General features: G+C 43.9%; 1 protein-coding gene across 4 annotated transcripts in view; it reads left to right on the top strand.

The window, feature by feature from the left end:
• Positions 1 to 520: 520 nt before the first annotated feature.
• Positions 521 to 22,941, top strand: part of LOC125771666 (protein sevenless) — a 31,464-nt gene continuing 9,043 nt past the window's right edge. For 2 of the 4 annotated variants that reach the window (XM_049442520.1, XM_049442509.1), the window contains exons 1-4: positions 521 to 1,776; positions 15,179 to 15,241; positions 21,724 to 22,206; positions 22,274 to 22,516. In XM_049442520.1, the coding sequence (XP_049298477.1) occupies positions 1,507 to 1,776; positions 15,179 to 15,241; positions 21,724 to 22,206; positions 22,274 to 22,516 (1,059 nt within the window). In that variant the 5' untranslated portion in view covers positions 521 to 1,506. The remainder of the gene's footprint in view (positions 1,777 to 15,178; positions 15,242 to 21,723; positions 22,207 to 22,273; positions 22,517 to 22,941) is intronic. The other 2 variants (XM_049442530.1, XM_049442540.1) reach the window with 2 other exon arrangements.

Raw genomic sequence — 22,941 nt, 5'->3', positions numbered from 1 at the left:
AGCAATTTTTACAAAAAAAAAAACACTTTTCCACAAGTGTGGTGAGGAATGAAGCTAGCAACTGTTCCCGTTACGTTACGTATGGTGGTGCCATCTGTCGGGCAGTAGCGGAAAGTGGTTACAGAATCGTTGTTTGGCGCGCATCGGAACTAAATGCGCAGTATGCGTTGTAATGCGATCGTTTGCTGTTCATTTTGTTTTCTCTCTCTCTTTTTCTCTCTTACATTCGCAGGTCGGAGAAATTCACATCGCCGTACAGGAGTAAGCGAGAGGCGGACGTGTAAACGAAATAAAGGGAATCAAAGGGAATGAATTCTCCCGATGGTAGCTGTGTAACGATGAACAACACTCGGTTGCAGGGGTTTTCACCCTTTCTAGCTGATCGTATTATATTAAACCATTTCCGGCCTGAAAATGTTATAGGAAGATAAAGAAGTTTCCAGGAGCAGCACAATATTATTAATAGAGTAGATAAGCAATGGAAAAAAACGGAAAATTAAATCACCGTTACAGAAAAGTAGTTTGCAGAAAAATGGTTGCCAAAACTATATATTTTCTATTGCTGTTCGAGCATATTACTCACAAGTAAGTGTACATTTGGAAAAAACGCCCCTGCATTTTGGGGTGGAAAGCGTCCTAGATGAACCATTTGCATCCATTCATTCGCGATCGTTTCATTCATAAAGCGGCCATGCGAAAGAGCGAACAATTTTGAGCGAATGATGCACCCCCGAATGATCGATCCATTCGAGCAGTGTGCGTTCTTGTTCATTTCCCATTCCAGTATTCGAAGTGAGAAACACACTGGAATGAGCGAGAAAGTCAGCGTATCTGTGTGCGTGAGAGAGAGAAAGGGAGAGCGTGAAAGAGAGCAAGTGTGGATCGGGCACCGAACGGGAATGAACATCTTGTTCGGGAACGCATTCAATCGGGACCATTTCATTCGAGCAGTTGTAACTGATCGAGCCAGACGCGAGCACAGTCTGCTCTGTACCCTTGGTGTGATCGTGTCGTTTTCTGTTCAAGTTTTGTTCAAAAAAACACGCATTGCCTTTCGGACAAACTTTTTTGGCGCGTTTGGTGTGTGATCTCGTGTTTTATCTTGTGTTGTGAACTGATAGTTCTGTTCACAGAAAAAAAAAGATTTTAATTGTAACATTCTCCTCCTGAACATAACAATTGAAGTGTGAGCAGTGTTGATAGTACATGGAAAGAAAAATACTTAATGTTTACTTGTGGCGGAGAAAGCAATTTTAAATATTATTGATAAAAAAACGTAAAACATTGTAACGAAGCATATTGTGTTCAAGCTTCGTATTTTTTTTGTTCTCTTTGGTCTGGCAAATTTTAACGAAGCAACAGTTGTGATCCGGTTACAAGTAACAGTTGTGTGATATTTGTTGCTGGTGATGGTTTAACACGTTTGTACGGATTTGTACTGATTGGTAATTCGCATAATAGTGTCCAAAGAGAACAAACCGTACGGTGCGAGTGTGTTCTAGCGCAATGTCCAACGCGTGGCCCCCGGGGCCAACCGGAACCGGAAGGGTCCGGAACCGTGGCGGTACGGTACCGCCCATCAATCAATACCCCAGTCCGCTATCAACGGTAACCGTGCGGTTGCTGATGGTGGTAACACTTGCGGCAACAACCACCGTCCTCCTATCAACTGGAGCGGATGGGTCGATCATACCGGCGACAAAGACCGAAGAGCACGACTATGCCGGAGCATTGCAGGATCTCGAAACGGGCTGCATCAATCGTTGCCCCGACCAGGTAGGTTACCGATTTTAAATAGTAATGTCGAAAAAATTTGCAATGACGTCATCATATCAGCAAAATGGCGTCCGGAATGGGTACTACTTTAGTCATCAAAAAAAAACTTACCAACACAGAAAAAGCTTATTTTGGCGTCGCTCAGTCGCGTTTGTTAGTAATTATTCAGCAAGTGTTTCACCTAGTTAATTTGAACACTTAACTTGATTTAATTTAATTTAAATCTTGGTCTGCTTCACCTAATGAAGCATTCATGCAATATCTTCTTCTTCAATGTCCAGTCTCAATTTCTCTGGATAGTCTCTGGAAGTCTCTGGATAGTCAGTCTGAATGGAATACACACACGGAGCTCCCTGAAATAAGTTAAATTATTATACTCCACGATCAAGTAACTATTTACCTGACGTCCAATATTCTTATCGTTTGTATCCTTGATCATCCGTCAAGGTATCTACTCCGTTAGGCAATCATCATTGTTAAATGCTGCTCGTGAAAGACACGATCCCGATTATTGTCAAGACGCGAAGATACTCGTACATACATGACAAGAAATTGTGAAACGCGGCCAGGCTCACCAGCAGGTTCGCTCTTTCCTTCAGGGATTGTTCAAGAGCTGTCATATACCGATCGAACAGGTCAAGGTGAATGAACGCGTTCGCCCTTTTGCTCTGAATTTGTACCTACCTGTCCAATCAATCTTCAGCCCTGCAGCACGATTAGCAATAGATACAACTGATGCGCCCTGCAATGGTACGCGACCGACCGAAGCAGCGAGCGAGATTTTAATGATCGTCCAAGCGAGTAAACATTTTATCGCCTGTGCTCAATTTGCATAGCGCTGATGCTGTGATTGCACCTACTGATTGGGGGGGGGGGGACGGGGACAGGTAGTGTCGATCGGATCGGATATATGCACCTTGAACGTTAATTGTCCGAATGCAGTTCAGAATTATTTTATTGCGGCACACGTGCAGTCCAAGAACGCGCTGGAGAAAAAAAAATTTATTGTTTACGGTGCACTTATGGAGGAGTTGCTATTTCCACGAATTCCTTGGTGTGTGATTCATCTTATTTCTCTGGTTGTTGTAGAAAGATGCACCAAACCAATCCAATACAGTTGAATGCTCTGGCTTTATTTGCATTGTTTAAGCTTTTTGACTTGCACAAAGAAAGATAATTATTTGTCGCATACGCATTGTGGATATCGAACTCCACATCCCTGCTACCATACGATTATTGAACCTTCGCATTGTTGTGTGCGCTGGTGTCTATATCGTGAGAATACACGCAAACGCAAACATTCAATGTACAGTAGATGACAGACATGTGATCTCAACATCGATAAACTCGAGAGATATGAATGTTATGTCTGCAAAGAAGTTGGTGTACTATATCTTCACTGACGCACAAGGGTTTAGGTCTTTGATGCATCTTTCTGCGAGCTCCAGAACCTAGCTCCATTACCCTTTGATACGCAAAAGAATCTTCGACTTTTGCCATCAAAGCTGCTTTCCTGGAGCATGCGTATAGATTTGCGTCCATTAATTAATAATAACTTCACATACCTATTTACCTAGGCTTTAAATAGGTATACGTAATGTTGCAACTAGCGTCCCCAACAGATAGAAGAGATCGAAGCTTGAATTGAAGTGCTTGGACGATGGGGTTCAAGCGACGCATACTCCATAGCATAAAGTCCGTATTATGGGGATGCTGGTGTGCCTGGTGTTATGGCTTAGCTGCTGCTAATACACTCATAATGGAGGCAAAATTATAATACCATCCCCGTGCGCGCCCGTTTCAGCGCGATCCCCACCTTCGTTGTGTTGACCTTATCTGTGACAATTTGTGATGTTGCGCTTCCACTACCGTCGACAGTTGCGCCTCCGCAAAACGGGTAAGCGAACAATGATGTGTACCTCTGCTCCTTTATCACTGTACCTCACTGTGCCCCCCCCCCCTCCTCCCCAATCACACACATACACACATATACATCCAATGTGGAATGGGGCGAAAAGAATTTAACGCTCGCCGCTTACCGGAACCTGGTGCTGACCTGGAAAAATGATTGGTCACCATGCGGCTGGTACATGCGGCGAACCGTAATATGCTTTTCGTTTTATTTTTCTATTCCATGCCCCGCTCATCCATGTTCCTCATTCCTTTCCGTACCTAATTTGTTGTTTTTTTTTCGCATATGATCTATCAAGGTTCTAAGTACGGAGTTGTTGGGAGCCCTTCGCACACACCATGCATTCGTTCGCATGAGTAGAAATGTGGCACGCACTTGTTGCGTATATCCGAATGCCGAATTCATGCAATTTGGTTTTGTTTTCCTTTTTGCCTTACAACGGAGCAGTTGCGGTTTGAAGGGTTTTGAATGATTTAGACCAGGGGACTTCAAACTTTTTAGATAGCGAGCCGCTTTGAGGGGAACAGCCACCAGCTGAGGGCCAATCTCGAGATCTCTCGGGAGGGCCTCGCGGGCTGTAATTTTGAGACCCCTGATTTAGACCAGGGAACTCCACACTTTTTTAGATGGCGGGCTTCTTTGACTAGAATAGCCACAGCTGAGGGCCAATCTCGGGATCTCTCGGGAGGACCTCGCGGGCCGTAGTTTGGAGACCCCTGATTTAGACCAGGGACCTCCAAACGTTTTATATAACGGGCTGCTTTGAGTAGAATAGCCACAGCTGAGGGCTAATCTCGGGATCTCTCGGGAGGGCCTCGCGGGTCGTAGTTTGGAGACTCCTGATTTAGACCAGGGGCCTCCAAACTTTTTAGATCGCGGGCTTCTTTGACTAGAATAGCCACAGCTGAGGGTCCCACATCTCTTAGGAGGGATTCGCGGGCCTTAGTTTGGAGATCCCTGATTTAGACCTAAAAAGAAATTTAAGTTTTTAGTATTATAATTTACTCCCGTATTTTGTCATCATTATTTTCGCTTTCTAGCAACTGTCAATAAAAAAGCCCTTCCTCTCGACTGCTGTCGTTAGTTGATTGACTAACAAAACCCGATTGGAATCGCCGAGAATCGCCTCTGTTTCAATGCTATTTCGGTGCCACGGTACCCAAATGCTTAGTTTTGGTTCTAATTATGTACGCTGTACGGTATGTCGTACAGTGTACCCCATAGTTACACAGTCAATTGAACGAAAAGTCAATTTTATTTCCTCCTTATCTCCATCATTGGACCGTTAGTTCTGCCTCACCACATCGGACGAGGCAACTGCAGAGGGAACAGAATGGTTATGTAGAGACGGCGGGAAGCAAAAACAAAAAATCCTTTTTACGCTTACGGCTTAGTTCGAAAAAAACAGCTAACAACTTTTTTTTTCTCTTGTTACAACAAATCTTCCCTTCGTCGAAAATAATTCCCGCGCAGTGTCCGATCCGGTGCCATAAGAAACCTAATCGTCTTCCCTTTGGTGATTAGATAGTGCGCGTTTTTTTTCTTAATACAGCCCCCTTGGTACCCGTTGCACGTCGCTAATCAGTGAAACCGCGCGATGGAGAAAGCGCTAGAGAAAAAAAATACATATATGTAAATCGAAACGATTCAAATCGAATGAAGCAACACACTTTTTTGGAAAAAAGATGATCGATCGGATTTGAAGGCGCGCGATGAGTGAACGGAATCGAAGCAAAGTTATTTGCTGCATTAGAACCGATAGATAAGAAAGAGAACAATGTAGCAAACGGAGAGATTTCTGTACATTACAATCAATAAGTTGTAATCCAAGATCGATTGGCTGTGGCGAAATGTTCGCATCTCGCAGTCGTCGCCGTTTCTATCAGGTTGTTTTGTAATGTTCGGATTATGTTCGGATTATGAGTAACGATTTTTTTTCTTCCTGCACCTCCCCGTCACAATCAGAACCGTACGATCGATTGCTTTTGCCCGTTGCGCAACAGTCCGCTGCACATGATCGCATCGTCATCGTGACAGCCTCTCGGTGCCTTGTTGTGACCACGATTCGGATGGGTTCTCCTCCTACTGCTTTTGCTGCCCCCTTTTCACTCCAGCCACAGTCAGTTGAACGGCCTCACGATCGGTGTCACTACCAAAGAGTCCCGGCCGCAGGACCCGAAACTTGGAAAAACACGTGTTGCGTGTCAAATTGTGAAATTCCATCAATAGGGAGTCGTGTGAGAAAACTATCCGGTAGCGGGTCGGTGTTCAGATTACATGAAAGGCGAAGAAAGTGAAATGAAAATTCTAGTAAAAATTTCCCCCAAAAAAAAAGAAAAACATTTTATTGCCATTCCTTTGGCACGGAACTAATTTGCCTAATGTTTGTCAGGTTTTCTTTTTTTGCTCGGCAAGGGATTGGATGCGGCTGAACATTAAAACAGACCCGCAAACGGACCCATGCGGCTTTAATATTCAAAATGCTATTAACCAAAAACTGCCAGATAATGGTGAAAACGTGATACTAGAAGGTTATGACCCGGTCCGGAGCAAATCGTCTCAAATCAATAATAAAGATTGACACTACGACTTGGGGTGCTACAGTTCAGCCAGCCGTCGTAAAAATAAAGCTATAATACGTAACGCTGGAAATTCAATCCAGTGTATGTAAGTAATAATTAACGAAAATTTTTGAACCCAGTACACCGAAGGGGGTGAAGAAGAAAAAAGAAAACAATCAAAAATGAAAAACAAAGTTCTGTACATTTACCACCCAAAAAGGCATCGGAAGGCGAGAAATCAACACTGGTGGTCTACGATAACCTGTCAGAGCAAACCTTCTGGGGAAAGGACACATTTCATGCGCTTATCGCTAATCCTCTAATCCGTACCCTTTCGCACAAAACATTTCGATTCATTTCGACTGATTTGGTTATGTTTCTCGACCGACGGTACGGTGATCTGATGTGCAAGAACAATTGCAAATCCCCCCCCCCCCCCTCCGAAACATTCGTTTTCTGGTAGTACAGCCAGCAGGGCAGGGCTATTATATATCTCTGATTCACTCGCGAGTAATTTGCGTGCAGCATCGAACGCAACATCTACCATCATGCTTGTCGCAGCATTTCGCGTGTCGCAATGCTCGTCAATGGCCAATTGCTGAGCTCGGTCCCGCGTACCTACCAAACAAAAACAAACCAAAAAAAAATATATACACACCAATAATAAAGCAACTTCAAACACTGGAGGGAAAACTGTGAGCGAGTCAAACACACAACAACAAAAAAAATTGGGCGATGCAAGTGGATGCTCCTGGCTGCGGTAACTTGTGGAGCTGGTCAGTTTGGGCAAATCTCGATTGGGAGAGGGCGTGCTTGGGATCTTCGCGCATTCGCATACTCCACCAGAGCTATCTTCCTTCCACCCTCTCACACACGTTACACCATCCCCAAAAACAGGAAACCTACATCCGGCAGTTATTTAATCATTATTGTGCCGTTTTTTGACATTCATTTTTTTTTGCGTTATTTGCTGGTGCTGGTTTTGCGCTGCTAACCGCCATTACTGTGCTGAGTGTCCGAAGGGTTCCACATGGCAAATGTGTGCAAGGCTTACGCACAGAGGCTTACGTTACGTTCACAATTTGAATGGACCGTTTTTTTTGGTGAAGGATCCAATCTCCAGACGACACTTTCCTGACGACGCATCACGAAAGTGACCGGGATGAAGATAATCGTACACAGAGTCCGGATCCATCCGGGTAGAGCATCAGTGTGTAACAGTCAGGGATAGTCAAGAGAAATACAGTTCGGGTGTGTAACTTTCCGTTTGGTTCGATCTTGATGCAAATGTCATCGGGATGTGGGAGTCCTTGCAAGACGTTTTGCGGAGTTCCATGCTGTCTACGATGTCCAAACGTCATGCAGTACGTTATCGGATTATCGGAAGTCTTGCATCATTGCGTCTGAAACGCTTCCACTTTCCAAGCGCAGTGCAAAAGAAGGTCTATCCCGCAAAGAACCTTCACCGCCGTTGTTGTGAGATGATGTGTAACGTACAGCGTGGAATGTCAGTTATTTTCTCCCATCTACAAACAACATTGTCAGTAAACCTTGAATGGCTATAATAGTAGGCAAACAAAAAAAAGAAACGAAACATACATACGTACACTCCCCAGAATTCGAGAATCCCTATCGCTCTGGCTACTCTGCAGAGCTTTCATGTGCTGCACACACAACCATCTCCTGTAAGCGATAGAGTCACTGAACGTAATTGGTTGCTTAGTTCGATGCGTCTGACGTCTTATCGACGCGTGGTTTGAAAATACCTCGGAACCGCTCGCGTAAGACAAAGTAGACGCACCCGTACCATCATGTTCGGGTTCGGACAAACCGACCCGCTATCTCGTTGACTCGCGATGACCTGTGCAACCCCTTCAAGTTGTCAAGTCAGGCAGCGCGTCGTGATTCCGGTACTGGTTTGGAGGTATTGCCTCAGCGAAGATTTATGCTCCTCTTTACACGCTCTCGGTCAGTGTTGTTGGAGCGGTTGTTTATATGTGTTTTTGTACCGATGCATTTACCGGGTGGAGTTGCGCTGTTGGCGCAACTGCTGCAGATTGTTCATTGTGATTACTCCTCGCAACAAACAAAATTGGGTAGCTGGCTAGGTAAACCGCTCGCGAAGGTAAGGCACCGACAGTGTAAGCGCCAGAAGCCGGTAACTATCAGCATGACTGCCCCTGGGTATCAGCACGGTTCAGCTAAGCTTGTCAGCCCGGCTTGTCAGTGATTGCGTTTACCGTCAAAACTTTCAGCAAAAACCCGATGTGGCCCCGGGAGCAGCGGATTCGCACACCATGCCCCTGGGTTGTGTCGGTGCGTTAGTGCATCAACGCCTTCATAGGTGGGATGCGTTACTTTTGGTTACTGATTGTTTATTGTTGCCACGGCAAACGGAACTGTAGTACGACGAAATGCTGCTCCAACGCGATGTTTGTCACCCGATCACCCGGTGTATGTACTGGTGACATCTCTGCCCAATAACCTCCATGCGAAGGTGGAGCGTGACAGTGGAACAATAGTCTAAACAAACCGCACACTTCAAACCGGTCACACCGGTGTAACCTCGGTTCATCCCACATCGCTCACTCGGTGTACAGAAGAATGGCAAAACGAGGCTTAGAATCCTCCACCCGTCAGCATGTCTCCCGCCATGTCCCGCAAACCGTTTGTTATTATAATGCGACCAGCAATTGGGTAAGATCACACGAGATCATGGTACCGAATCTGTCGTTCCGGTACGCTACCATATATGCGTGTGTGTGTGTCGAGCCTCTAGAACTCTAATCCCAGCATCGGAAACGGTTGTGACAGGCTCGGAGTCGGCTCGGAGACTAACAATCGACCCAACACAGTTTTTTTTTTGGATGCTGGAGCGGGTGGCGTCGACGTAACAGATCTCTAGCCGATTTGACGGTGATGCGACAGAGAAATGGACAGCATATATGTAATGCCGCCAACCACGAGAGAGTAAACGATAGGGAAGAGACAGAGAGATAGAGAGATAGAGAGAGAGAAAGAGAGAAAAAGGGAGAAAGAATTAAATGACAGTACAAGGGGGGGGGTGATTTTAAGGTTATAGATGGGAAGCGGCATTTGCTGGCGCTGATGCTGCAAAACCATTCGCCGCTCGCTGATTTTTGAATGAACCGAAGAGATTAGTCGTGGCGCGGGGCTGAAGAAGCAACGATACGGAATGGTCACAAAACGTTGCGACAGTGTGGACAGCGCGGTCACACCACAGAGAAGAACCACAGCGCAAACAGTCCCGGCGTTGTGGCGGTACACGAGAAGAAAAGTTGCAAATTGAGTTCACGGAAATCTCAATCAAACACTGTTTGTCAGAAACGGCACATCCAGCTGGTTGGCTATTTGCCGGGCAAACGCACATATTGCACACACAGGCGCGTTCACTGGAGTTGCTGGATGCATATATTCGGCACCGCCACCGCTTTGGCTTGGAATTAATAGCATTGAAATAGATGCTTTCTGTAGCTAGCAGAACCGGATAGCCTTGGAAGGTAAGTTCGGATGTTCTGGCAGTGTGGAGCATGTTGTATACTCGAGAGTTCCTCTCATTAGGAGTCGAACACGTTACTACAGCTGAGCTTTTCACGGGACTTTGCGGACGTAACCGTTTGGCATGTCATCGATACCCAAAAAAAGGGTATCGGACGTCTGCTAACCGCAAGGCCGGTATTTAGCTTCCACAGTCTTAACTCTCCAACAAATTCCCAGGAGTATCAACATTTCTTTCATAGTTACTCTGCTCAGCAACCTCTTAGCTACTTCTGCTGAGCTGATGTTGCGCTTGTCCTTGAGAATTACCATTACTATCGCTTTCCGTCATGCATCACGATACGATGACAACACGGAATTTGCTGCAATCGGCGGAACGCGCTAAAAATAATCTATCTATCATATCAGATCAACCTCGCTCGGTGATAAACGCTTTACTCTCATTGCGGGGTCCTATTTCATTTTCCATCCATCCAACAAACACATCAGACATTCCTCAAAAAAGCGTGTCGAGAGGCAAGCATTATGCATGCCTATCCTCAAAAACCGATTAGAAGCCAATGACACTCCGCGCCAGACCTACTCGACCTGCTCCATTTTGTTCCGAGTGCGGATCCTTTCCTCAGGAAACGGATCGCCGAACTGATGTTGCGTGTCGTGCACCATCGACACGAGGCAAAAATGTTTTTGCAAATATCCCTATATTAATGGCCGGCCGGTGTGTAGCTGGCGCGTGGTAAAGCGATATTACCAACAACAACAACAACAAAAGGGAATAAGGCGAAGGAATGGTCGTACTGTTGGGAGGTTTTCTACTTTGCGCCCACTGCCACTGCGTGTTATCTTTCTTTTGGGGCTTGTTGCACGCCATATTTGTTTTTTTTTGGTTTCGTCTTCCTTGTTCTTTTTTTTTTGTTTCGCGTACTTTAATCTATAAATAATGGGGCTACCAGCAGGTTGGGATGCGAATTTTTCGGGAGAGCCCGTCTTCCCTCCATACCCTCCACCATCATGCTTTCTCCCGTGAAGAACAAAACCAATAGAACGAAGGGAAACAATCAACGTCTTATTTAAAGGCAAAAAAATACATAGACACTCGTGAGATTTAGACGAAAGAATGAAGTAACGACCGAAACGAAAAAGAACCGACACAAAATTCGCGTAAAAATGCATAAACTGTGTCGTTTAACGCGAACTCATACCTCGGATCTCACCCTCGGAACCCCCTTCCCCCCCAGGCTGATGCTCCTAATTACTGCAAGTGACGCAAGAAATCGTTGCGGTGCAAAAATGTCACCAACCCCCTCTCCCCGAAAATCAACAAAATAAAAAAAAAACACCAAACAAAAAATGCGAATCGAGAGGCAAGCAAAACAATAATAATTCGCGAAAAATTTCACACCATGTGAAATGTGCAGGCTGTTTCGCGGGGTTATCCTACTGACAGATTACCGTAATTCCGTTGTGCTTTGTGGTATTGTTTTGGGCGCATTCTTCGCTATTTCTAAATACAGGTCAAACCCAGCATCACTAGCCCGTGGTTGGAATGCCAAACTGGCCGGAATGTCGATGGGTAACAACTCTGTGCAGATCTCCCCCGTCCGGTAGCGGCGTAGTAGTCAGTTGCGACAGATATGACGGTTTCGCATTCGTGTGGATACTGACAGACAGCGCGTCGGGTCGGGCAGATCTGCGATCTGCTGGAATATCTGCTGGAATATATAAATGCAAAAAAAGCACCTTGCGCTTTTTTTGTTAAATGTTTGTTGTTCTGCTTTGGGGTTTTGTATTTGTGTGCACCACCATGCACTACCAATGGTGCAGGAACGCACGAAAGAGAGTGCAATATCCGACGTTGGCAGTGGTTCCCCCGGGTTGTGTGTACTAGCCACAGACCGGAAGGTTTAGTTTAGGGCCTCAATTAGAATTTATAACGCATGGGCGCGCTCCAGCAAACGCCAACTCGTCAATCCCCGCCTGCCGTTATGATGTGGCCGAGGAAAGAGAGAGAGAGAGAGAACAAGAGAGAGAGAAAGAGAACAAAACAAGAGATGGAAATGATAATGCAAACGATCGTCGGTGCGCTGCCTGTGTGTTTGCTGGAAGGTTTTTCACTTGATTTTTATTTTTCTGTCATTCTCCCCCATTTTTTGTTGTTGTTGTTGTAACTGTTATTATTCTCATCTCGGTGTCCACTCTCATTACGTTCCCTTTGTGTTGTGTGCTTTCGCGTCATTTTTAACCCTTTTTATTTTCTGTTTCACTCTCCCTTTCATGGCCGTTCTATTAACGCTTATAACGCTCCAGCAAGTGACAGTAAATTTTAAATTCAATTGCAAACTGTCAAAACAGCTGTCAAACAGCTTGTGTGTTTACTTAGAAAAGTATAGTTGACTTAAGGTCATAAAACAGGGCTACCTTTTGACTAATTAAGCTACTAGTTTGTACATCACTTGGTTGCCATTTTTTCGGAACTATCGAGTCGTCTAATTACCCAGTCACTTGGTTAATATTGATTAGCTTCCGGTTTCCGGGTTTTCGCCCCGGGTCCAAGGCTCGGTCAGGAACCGGGAACGTAAATCAGGCACCACGAAACCCTAACGCCGACCATGTCCCGGAATTGGGATGAATTGGTCTCGTTCGGACAATCATAATAAATTGAAGCCCAGGACGAATTCCGGAACGAGACAGAAGCAGAAATGCAGTGTGGGCAAACAAAGCAGCAAAACCAAGCAGACGCATGGCATTATGTTCTCATTGTTTTTCGAGGCTTCTCACCATTTGTCTGACCACTAGCTCCCAGTACATCTCCCTCCGTACCTTTTTGCTTTGTTCCTGGTCCGTGATGACTTTTTTAGTTGGATTATTTCATCCTTGCTTTCATTTGTTCGCTGACGCCCGGTCTTGATCCCTTTTTTTTGGGAATGTTTGTCGTGCTTCCTTTGTTTTTGCTTCTATGGATTCTAGTTGACCAGGATTCGAGCGGTTTCGGTTCGGTTTGTTTAGTTTGCTGGAGCGGCTGGGATTGATTGTGACTTCTCTTCTCTTTTTTTTTTCGTTGTGCTCGGATCATATTTCACTGCTTGACTGCATGTTGTAAGAATAAAAACGCAAACAGAAGAGTGACATGGTCAACTTTTCGAAACCACCCACCCCGTACCCCGTTTGTTTGTGTCTCCTCCTTCTCCCGTTGAACCCGAAAGGGAGATTTTCCCTTCAATTTGTATTAATGATGTGCACTGGACGTTAAGATCGCAAAGGGAAATAATGTAGAATGTGGGAGATGGTGGAACACACAAAACAAAACAAAAAAAAAAACAACCGAATGAAGAGGTAATAATGAAAAGATGACAATTGTTGGGTTTTTGGGTAGGAGGGTAGCGGGATACCTCATCTCCGGAAGCCGGCACGTTTCCGGTGCTTTAATGAATGTGGACACGCTGCTTACAAGTGCAGCTAACGCCACCAGCATTGCCACCTAATGAACGATCGAGTTTTTTTTTTGTTGTTGTTCACAAATTTGCTCTGTCATTCCGATTTCCAGCACGAAAGAGTGCACTTTTACCCACAAGTGCAGTGTAGATGCCAGAACTCTTTTTAGTGAGTCAACTCAGAGTGAATGAGTCGTTATTAGGAGTCAGCTCGTTTAACGACTCATTACGGAGTCATAAAAAAACCGGCATAAACGTATAAGTCGTATAAGGGACCTTATGAAATTTTGATTTTTTTTGAATTTTTTGATTTTTTTATTATTTTTCACTCTTTTTTTATTTAAAGCATTATTTGAGTGAAAAGAAACTCATTGCAAGCAATTGGCATTAAAATAAAACAATTTAATTTTTTTTGCAAAATTTCCCAAAAAAATCGTAAGGGGTAAGCCTTATGAAATATTCGAGTGAAAATTTTTTTTAAATTTTTTTTCTGATTTTTTATTCTTTTTTTAATTTAAAGCACTATTTAAGTGAAAAGAAACTTATTGCAACAAATTCCCATCAAAATATATCACATTTAAAATTTTTGCTACATTGCTCAAAAATGAGGAAAATTTTACATTTTCTCAAACAGGGTAACGAACTTGGTTCCTCGAATAACTTCTGGCACAGACATCTGAGGGCATAGCTGTCCAAGAAGAAAATGTAGCCATTGGTGCCATCTATCGACCACAGGTTAAAGATTGGCGATCCGTTGGATACCGACCGAGTTATAGGCAAAATTTGGTGCAAAAATGAGGAAAATTTTCATTTTTTTTTTGAATTTTTTGATTTTTTTATTATTTTTCACTCTTTTTTTATTTCTAGCATTATTAGAGTGAAAAGAAACTCATTGCAACCCATTGGCATTAAAATAAAACAATTTAATTTTTTTTTGCAAAATTTCCCAAAAAAAATCGTAAGGGATAAGCCTTATGAAATTTTCGAGTGGAAAATTTTTTTGAATTTTTTTTCAGATTTTTTATTCTTTTTTTAATTTAAAGCACTATTTAAGTGAAAAGAAACTGATTGCAACAAATTTGCATTCAAATAAATCAATTTTTAAAATTTTTCATAATTACTCAAGAAAAAGCCTTATAAAATTTTAAAAATTTTCGATTTTTTTATTTTTTCTAGAATTTTTAGAATTTCATAGTATTTTTTTAATAATTCTATAAATGTATAGAAGGAATGGAGATAAAAAAAGCCAACAAGAGAGAATAATAACACAAATATCAATGTAAAAAATCTAAAAACGAGCAGAGATCTAACTAGAAAAAAAATGAAACCATCATACCACAAATGCTACAAATATGTCAACAATGCAACGCAAAGAAGAAAACAACACCCATAACCTACCTGATCGTGTAGGCCGAACAATTTCAATGCTGGACGGAATCCAAACACAGCGGGTGATTTGAAACAGCGAACCCCGCAACCAGACCGTTCCCAAAATTCTGGCACACTTGATGCACTTGTCCTGTTGGCGTAAACAATACACGCTAAAGGAGAAAAAAGGGACGCTTGAAGGGCGACACACTTCAGTAACGCCAGGCCAAGCTACACAAACCAGACCCTTTGCTGCAAATTCCAGGGGTTCCGGCGCCGAAAATTATATTTGTAGTGGGATCGGTTTGTTTATAAACAATAGTTAGTTGCGCGAACGGGTACATTTTTTTTTGTACGCTGCACAATTTGATGCAGAAATTCCTACGCTCTTTTCGATTAGTGTTGATTGTTGTCTTTTAACGACTCTTACACGTGGCTCAGCTTGTTGTGGTGTGGGCGCCACGGTGGGGGAAAAAAATATGAAGACACAACTATGCGCAAGTGTTCTCCGGCTGTGGTACTGATGAACCGTACTGATAAGTTCTGTCACAATATGATCATTCAATACTCGGTTTAATGATTTTCTCTAACTTTTCTTCCTTTTATTCCAGAATCAAACGAGCTTCACCGAGCACATCGATGCCAGCTGTGGAAATGACTGTTACATCAAACAGGTAAGTAACAGCAAACAGGTGTTACCGTGTGTTCCGTCCTATTTTACGCTCTCTGTGTTCGTGTTGTGCGTTGTCATTCCATCAAACTCATTTCATCAACCGGTGTGAAGGTTTGGAGATCAGAAGAGCAAAATTAACAACAAAAAAAACAAGAAATAAATGTAATAAAGGACGCATCCTGATCGGAGCAATATGGAGTCAGAGTTATCCGTTACATGTGTAACGTACGGCAAGGGAATGCACACACACATATACATAGCTCCTCGTCACACCGGTTGCGTACTAACTTTTTGCTCAAAGGTGAGAAGTCAAGCGTACTTCCGCACCGAGGGGAATGCAGCAGAAGATTTTTGCTTTTGCTGACAACTGGTACCCGTTGTGGAATTAAAACGATATTTTAGAATGTTTTCATCAATGTAATGTGTTGTGTCTGCTTTAGTGTACCTTATGTGAGCGATTCGTTGTTGTCTACTAATAGTAATAACATGTTGCTTCGCTTAGTTAACTATTTATAAAAGCTTTAATGGTAATTTACAAATGTAAAAAACATCGTTTTTAAACTCCAACGATAAAACACATTAAAATGAAATATTTTACAGGAATTTTTTAAGTTTAAGCAAAGTTTAAGGGAATCCGGATTTTTTTAAATTTTAAGCAAATTTTAAGGGAAAACGGATTTTTTAAAGGTTAAACCCAATTTAAGGGAAAACGAATTTTTTTGAAGTTTAAGCAAAGTTTAAGGGAAAAGGATTTTTTTAAAGTTTAAGCAAAGTTTAAGGGAAAAGGATTTTCTCAGAAACTACAATATCAACGATGTACAATATAACGCGGTTCAAGAGTTCGAAGATTTCTTCACAAACATGACATGTGCAAAGGCTATCGCCATGCGTGTCATGACGCCATGCTTGTCTGTCGGGGGCAGTACGGGCTACGAACGACGAAAATCCGTTCGACGCTCACGGGGAAATGAACAGGACGGCATGTAGCTGCCAATGTTTCAATGTCGTTTATATCTACGATCAAAGGGTTGACAGATGCATGGCTAATAGGAATTTCAAATTTTCTGCCGTTACTGATGTATTTGGCCTTCATGTTAATTTACTCAATGCAACAAAAAACACAAATAAATTCAATTAAACTTACATTTTACTTTTTGAAAGTGCTTATTCGCGTTCATTGAAAATTAAAACTGCTAAATTTGTTGAAAAAAATCCATTGCCAAACACATTCGTTTAAAATCCGCAGCTCAAAACCTCGCGGATTTCTCTCCATACAAACGGGAACGTTCGAATCCGCCAGACCCAGTTCATTCATCGGGCGCGCAATGTACGGTAACTCAATTGAACGTTATTTTAAAAATGAGTGTCTAGTGAACACTGACTGACACCGGCGGCGAACGGATTTTCGTCGTTCGAAGTCCGTACTGCCCTCGTGTATCTTGAGCTAGGAAGAATAAATGCACCAATGCACCAAAAGGCTGCTGTACAGACATAGGTATGAGGATGTTTTTTGTAATGTAATACCCACAGTTTATACCCATCAAAATAGTCACGTTTTAAAACAGACGTTTACGACACTAATCCCACACGCGTTGGGCAAGAATTCCTGGGCGATTTCACGCGGACAAATATTTAGATTTATTGTTGGTGATTAAATTGGGGAAGAATTCTTGAAACATCCTTCCATCGTCAGCAACCAGACGATATAAAAAAAAAACGTATTATAAGCAGCAAATCTCGGTACACCACCAAAAAAAAACATAGACACATCGTGTTGCAGGCAGCTGTGGCTTACCGAATTGCCCAAGTGCACTTTACCACCGCCGGCTGGCACGTCTATTTGCTGGCGTTTGGCGTTTGGCTTGACCGCGTTGCGGAAAAGCGATTCACTTTCCTGCATCATGCTACCGAAACTGCATCGGATGAGATGCACACGCGTGTGTATTGTTTATGCCACTCGTAATCTTTGATGGCTTTTTAATTACGCTCAATTATCATCGCCTCCGGCCGACCGAAGCTGGTCGCCCGTGTTTGGTCGTTTGCGAGTGTTTGCAGCATTTTTATTTTGTTTTGTTTTTTTTTCTGAGTGGCTATTATATTACGAATGATCCTTTGCCGTACTTTCATACGAATGCTGGATTTTAAGTTTTGTCTTTGTTTACTTTGTTCATGCATATCCTACCGGGGTTTTCATTTACGGCAGCATGACATCAACTGGTAGCCTGTTTCGTGCCTTGGTTTTTGTTCTCGGATTGTTTCCAATCCTTCCTCAGCCCGTTTTACAAAGCCTAGTGCTTGTGAACACTCATCTGTAACTGAATCCAATAAGGTCAGTGATAACGTTATGGCAGTAGAGGTCTTTTCACTACACAATATTAAAATATTTTGCACAAAACAGTAAAGTTAATAGCCTTTGTCGGCTAATTAGCTTCACGCTTTTGGAGAGAGAGAAAAAAAAATCGATTACCCCAAAACCAGCACAAATGCTGATTCCATCGCACAATGATCCCATGCTGAGATAAAAGTCCAAAATGCCAATTTTCATTATTTCTTTTTTAGACCAAAAAACTCAAATAATTATCCAAATGAAAACTTATAAAACATTATTCACTTAATGGTACGAAATAAGAGATGAATAATCTTATCCAAATATTTCATCCCGCGTGCCCAACTGTGCACTATTAACCCCGAAATCCATCTGGTACTAGTTTTTTCACCCGTTTGGTCCAAATTTCAAATTTCAGCCTTATGTGTTAGAACATATTTTGAGGCGTACAAACCGAAGGGTTCCCACCACGTCAGCATTGTGATGTAATTGTTGGAATATGTCACCGCAAAACTAGCAATACGGCACGCTTAGGGAGCAGGGAGTGTAGTATGTGTGTTCTTGTTTTTTTTTTTTTGGATCGGCTAGCCCTTCGCAATCGTCCGCAAACCACGTGCCGGACAGATGAGGCACAAACTAGGCAGCAGGTTCTACGTACTTCAACGCTAGGGTAGAATCAAACGATCGCGACGTACGTTACCCAAATAGCTCCAGCAGGCTGTAAGAGCGGAGGGTGCGCAAATGCCTGTTCTGGGGATGGAATTTTTTCGGTCAGCTAAAGCCATGACATAAAATCGCCATGTTTGGAGCAAATATGTTGAACAAAATTTCAAACATACCTGCGGATCATGGATTGATATGTAGTGGAATTTTTGGATGTAAAATATTACCACACGTGATAATTTTATATTATATTTATTATGCTTCAAAGCCGAACAAGTGCTCCCAACAAGTTGTTCCCTTCCAAGAATACTAGCGTCATAGGCTAATATAGGTAATAAAAGCACACTCATTTTTGCTATTTTCAAGACACATCACCTCACTCGACGCAGTTGACGTGTTGTTGATCGACCGGCAGCGATACTTCCCCCATATCTTGATCTATACCATTCTATCTGTACGCGGCTAAGTGTTCCGGTTCCCACCGCATACATCCAGAGAGATGAGCCTGGGAGATGCCACCCCCCTGCCGAATACGTGACAAATGTTTCGCTATAGTTTACCCTTTGACTCCGTCCGAACTTGTCCGTCATCTATACTTGCGTGTGCATCAGCAAGAATCGACTAAAAATTCTAAGTTGCAGGGTTCGTCGATGTCAACTAAATGTGTCGATATCGATGTCTTCGATGTCCAAACAAATACTATAAAAAATTCATCTTCATCAAAAATTAATTCTTGAAGTACACTGCCAAGTCGTTATCATGTCTTGATTACTTCCAATATTTTTGATATTATTCCTTCATGGAAAACAAAGCTAATGTAGTAACACTTGCGAATGAGAACAGCAGATACCACCTGGGTGACGTGTTTTGTTTTATGATACTCTTAGTCGGCGTACAGATTTTTTTTTAGCATTCTTACTCGTTCATTCACTACAGCATCCGGTTACAGGTGATTTCAAGGCCGATTGATGTGTGCCCGTGTATCGATCATGCCTAATGAGCAATATACGTTACACAACGACCTTGTGGCGTTCGACCATTGCGAGATGAATGAAATCTGAAATCGGCACGTGCCGTTCTGCTGTTTTAAGTGTTATTTTGTGGTTTTGCGTATTCTTCTGAATGTAGATTCCAGAATTCCAATTTGCATCTCCTAATCTTCTGGTTTGCACTTGAAGATGTTTACTAGGGTAAAGACTTTTTCTCGTCTACAAGGTTTTTTTTAATTTGATACTATTTGCAATGTTACATCCTCAACCTCAAACAACCTGAAATTCCAACCTCAAGAGGGACTGAGGACATGCCGGCTATTTCTGGCTTACTAGACTTATATTTACCAAGTAGCCGTGGGATAGTCGTGGGATTTGGGATGGGATTTCATACCTGTTCCTGTCTTGTGGAACCGGCGCCGATTATGATATACTCCCCCAGGGGTCCCAGGGATTTAGTTAGAACTCCCTAGAAAACCCTGCAGTACGCGCGGAAACATGTGGCCCGATTAGAGGAATATCGATTCCATTCGCCGTCAACTAACTAGGGGAAGAAACGGTTTGGTTCCCACGTGGTACCCGGCTGCCAACAGCATCACACACAGAAACGAAACCCTGACGCGGTACCACGGAAAATGCACCACGATGATCGATTGAGACCTTGACTGCGAACCTATGGCTATCGCGGTTTTTCGTCCGCCGACGTATTGCGTACGTCCCCACCGTATCGTCCGATTAGCGCCCATATCGGTGGCCGGGGGAGAAGCAGACAAGAGATTACGGCAGCATCTTAAGCACCCCACCCGACACAGGAGAGATGGGTTTGTTTTTGTTTGGCTTTCAGACGTTTCTCGCCCGGTACTCGGCCAATCGGGCACACATACAAATCAATTGAAGCCAAATTATGACAAACAACAAAAACGTGGAGAAGCGACAAACAAAAAAACAACAGCTATACATAGGAACAACTCCACTGGATGGGCATTTTATGGTCGTGCGCGCATATTCTACTCCCATGCCCGCTAACGATGCACTTCCTGCGATTGTGCTGTGCATGTATGGAACATTTTCGCGCACATTATGCGTTCGCGAATGCGTTTGCAGCTTGTTGTAGAGTTGTGCTTGGGCCTTTTTTGCACCGCTCCGGTGTCAGTTGCGGAATTGTGCTACCATTTGGTGTATTTTGGTTTTGTTTCTGTTTAAATACAGCACTCGACACGGAACGTTCAATCCCGCGACCTTCCGAACCAAGCCGCGTAATCACCCGAATCGTTGAGATGGGGAGTGAGGAGGGGCGGAGGGGTGGGGGAGACAGAATGTTTTAATGTTTTACAATTATTGCCTTTATTAACGGCGTGCTTTATGAGCGAACATTAAAGAACCAGCATTACGCACGCATGTACCATAACAGTTGATAGTAGCTTGTTGATGGAACGAAGATGAGGAGATGAGGGAAGGACGAAGGGTGAAGAAGAGGGGGAGTTGTAAGACATAGGAACGGAAAGGGGTCCTGGGGTGGAAGGGAGCAGAGGGCGTTAAAAAACATCAACACCGGACGCTGCCAGGACGGTGCCAAAGCTGGCCACCATCCGGCAGCAGCCTGGGTAAAGAAAGCTGAAAATCTCGTCTAACGTATTGGTTCGTCCGGGTCAAAGATCGCCCTCCACCGAAGTGAAGCGTCCGGACGTTGAATGCTTTAGATCGGTTCTTTTTCTTCCCTACCGAACGCGACTGGGAGATCACTGGTACAGCCGATGAGCTGTACCAGTGTTACTCCAATGGTTGGGGGACATTATCAAACTGCTGAAATCTTCTGGTGGAGAAGGAGAACACTTCTCCCAAACGGGCACGGCTGAGACAGGACGATTTTGTCTGTGCGATTTACCCGCTCATGTGGGATTCCGTTGAGAGCTGAACCTTGAAATTTGGACGAAGTTTCGGCGATCTAGATTAGGAACCATGAAAATTAATCAAGAAGTGAAAGATCTTCCCAAGCCCCAACGTACGTAAATCTCACTACCACTTATGCCGGCAACTCTCCCACCCCCCCCCTAAAACACTGCACAAATCTCTGATATCTAGCAAAAGAGAGCGTACGAAGAAGATGCGACTTTGCTCATCTCTAGCTAGGCCCCTGCATAACCCTGAACGGGGATCATGCATCTTCATACAGACGCGGCCTTCCAATCTCTTTCGCCTGTTATCACCCTTCCCCGTCCCGTGATCCCGGGTTTTGTATCAAATCAAAATGCTGGACAAATTCAAAACCCCACAAAACTCCGTGATCGTGGACACATCCACATCGGCTAGTCCGCCCGCGCTTTCCGGCTTGAATTAAGCTTACGGGCGTGCACGGGTGGACGAGACGTACGGCAAAACCGGCAAGATGGCGGCTAGTGGCGGGACCATTAAATCTATTAACGTTTTGCCCGGGATGTGTTTGTGGCCGGTTGCGCCGGTTCACTGTTTGACGCTTTCGATATTTCCCGTTTCTTCGTCTTCTAGTGTACGATTGGATGCCGGCAGTGGGAGCTTGCACTAGAGTCCAGCTGTCAGCATGCGTGTGTAAGTATACCTGGTAAGACACTAAGCATTTACAACACACAAACTAAACGGATCTTCGATCCATATACGCACACACAGAACGTCAGCGATCAGGAGCTGTTGGAAGCCCGGGAATGGTCCTGCATTGCGGGATGTAATGATGGGCTGAGCCGGTACTTTCGGTGGCTTAAGGCGGAGATCGGTACACCGCATGCGCCGGCCCTTGTCGCCGACAGTCTTACCGCGACGGCACTCGCACTGGAATGGGAAATCCCAGAGCGTCTGGTACGGTTGGCACGCCACCGTAACCGTGGTCCGCGCAGCTATCTTGTCCAGTGGCGTTACGAGGAGGTAGCCGGTGACTGGAAGTACTACCGGAACCAGAGCATGGGTGACAGTTCGACCGTGCGCGTTGACAACCTGCAACCATACACCAAGTATCGGGTAAGGGATATACTGACCAAAAGTTCCAGAACTGCATACAACATTGTCCTTTTGTTATTCTTCACAGTTTCGGGTAGCGCTGCTACTCTCGCCCCACCACGACCAGGTCCTGACATCCGAGCAGAGTGTCATCATCAGCACGCTACCGTCCGGTGTACCTACGTCGGAGCCCACGATCGTGCGTGCAGTGGCGGTAGATCACTCGCGCATTTCCATCTCCTGGGAGCCAGGTCCATTCCCGAACGGTCCCGTACTGTCATACGTGCTGCAAATTAAAGATCTCCACCCGATCGGCTACAGTGCCCTCAAGGTTCTAACCGTCTCTTCCTTCATCTGTTTTCTCTTTATTTTTTCCCTTTCTTGTTTGGTTTTTTTGCTACACTCACCCATTCCCTTGCTGCAATGAAGGGCCGGTGTTACTTAGGCTGCTGTTTCATGTCGTTCTTTTAGCTAACAGCCTGAGTTTGATGTTTTGCGAGGTGTTGGCTTTTTTTTCAGACGTTTCTTGCACGGCCATTTTGCACCTTGCTTGCCGAGTGTACATCTTCTTTGCTTCCGTACTACTGTTTTATCTCTCGTACTCTTATCTTTATCTTTCAACAATGAGCACATTTATACATCTAACCAGTTCACAGTGTCTTACTAATACAACTTGCTGTGTGTTTCTTTGTGTGTTTAAGCTTCTGATAGCTGTGATGAAAATCTCCTAGTAGCATGTCTAGAGATGCTCGTCAC

This window comes from Anopheles funestus, chromosome X (genome assembly GCF_943734845.2).
Source record: "Anopheles funestus chromosome X, idAnoFuneDA-416_04, whole genome shotgun sequence".
NCBI classification, from domain to species: domain Eukaryota; kingdom Metazoa; phylum Arthropoda; class Insecta; order Diptera; family Culicidae; genus Anopheles; species Anopheles funestus.
The sequence above is the reverse complement of the archived record's forward strand: the minus strand, read 5'-3'. Positions and strand labels throughout refer to the sequence as shown.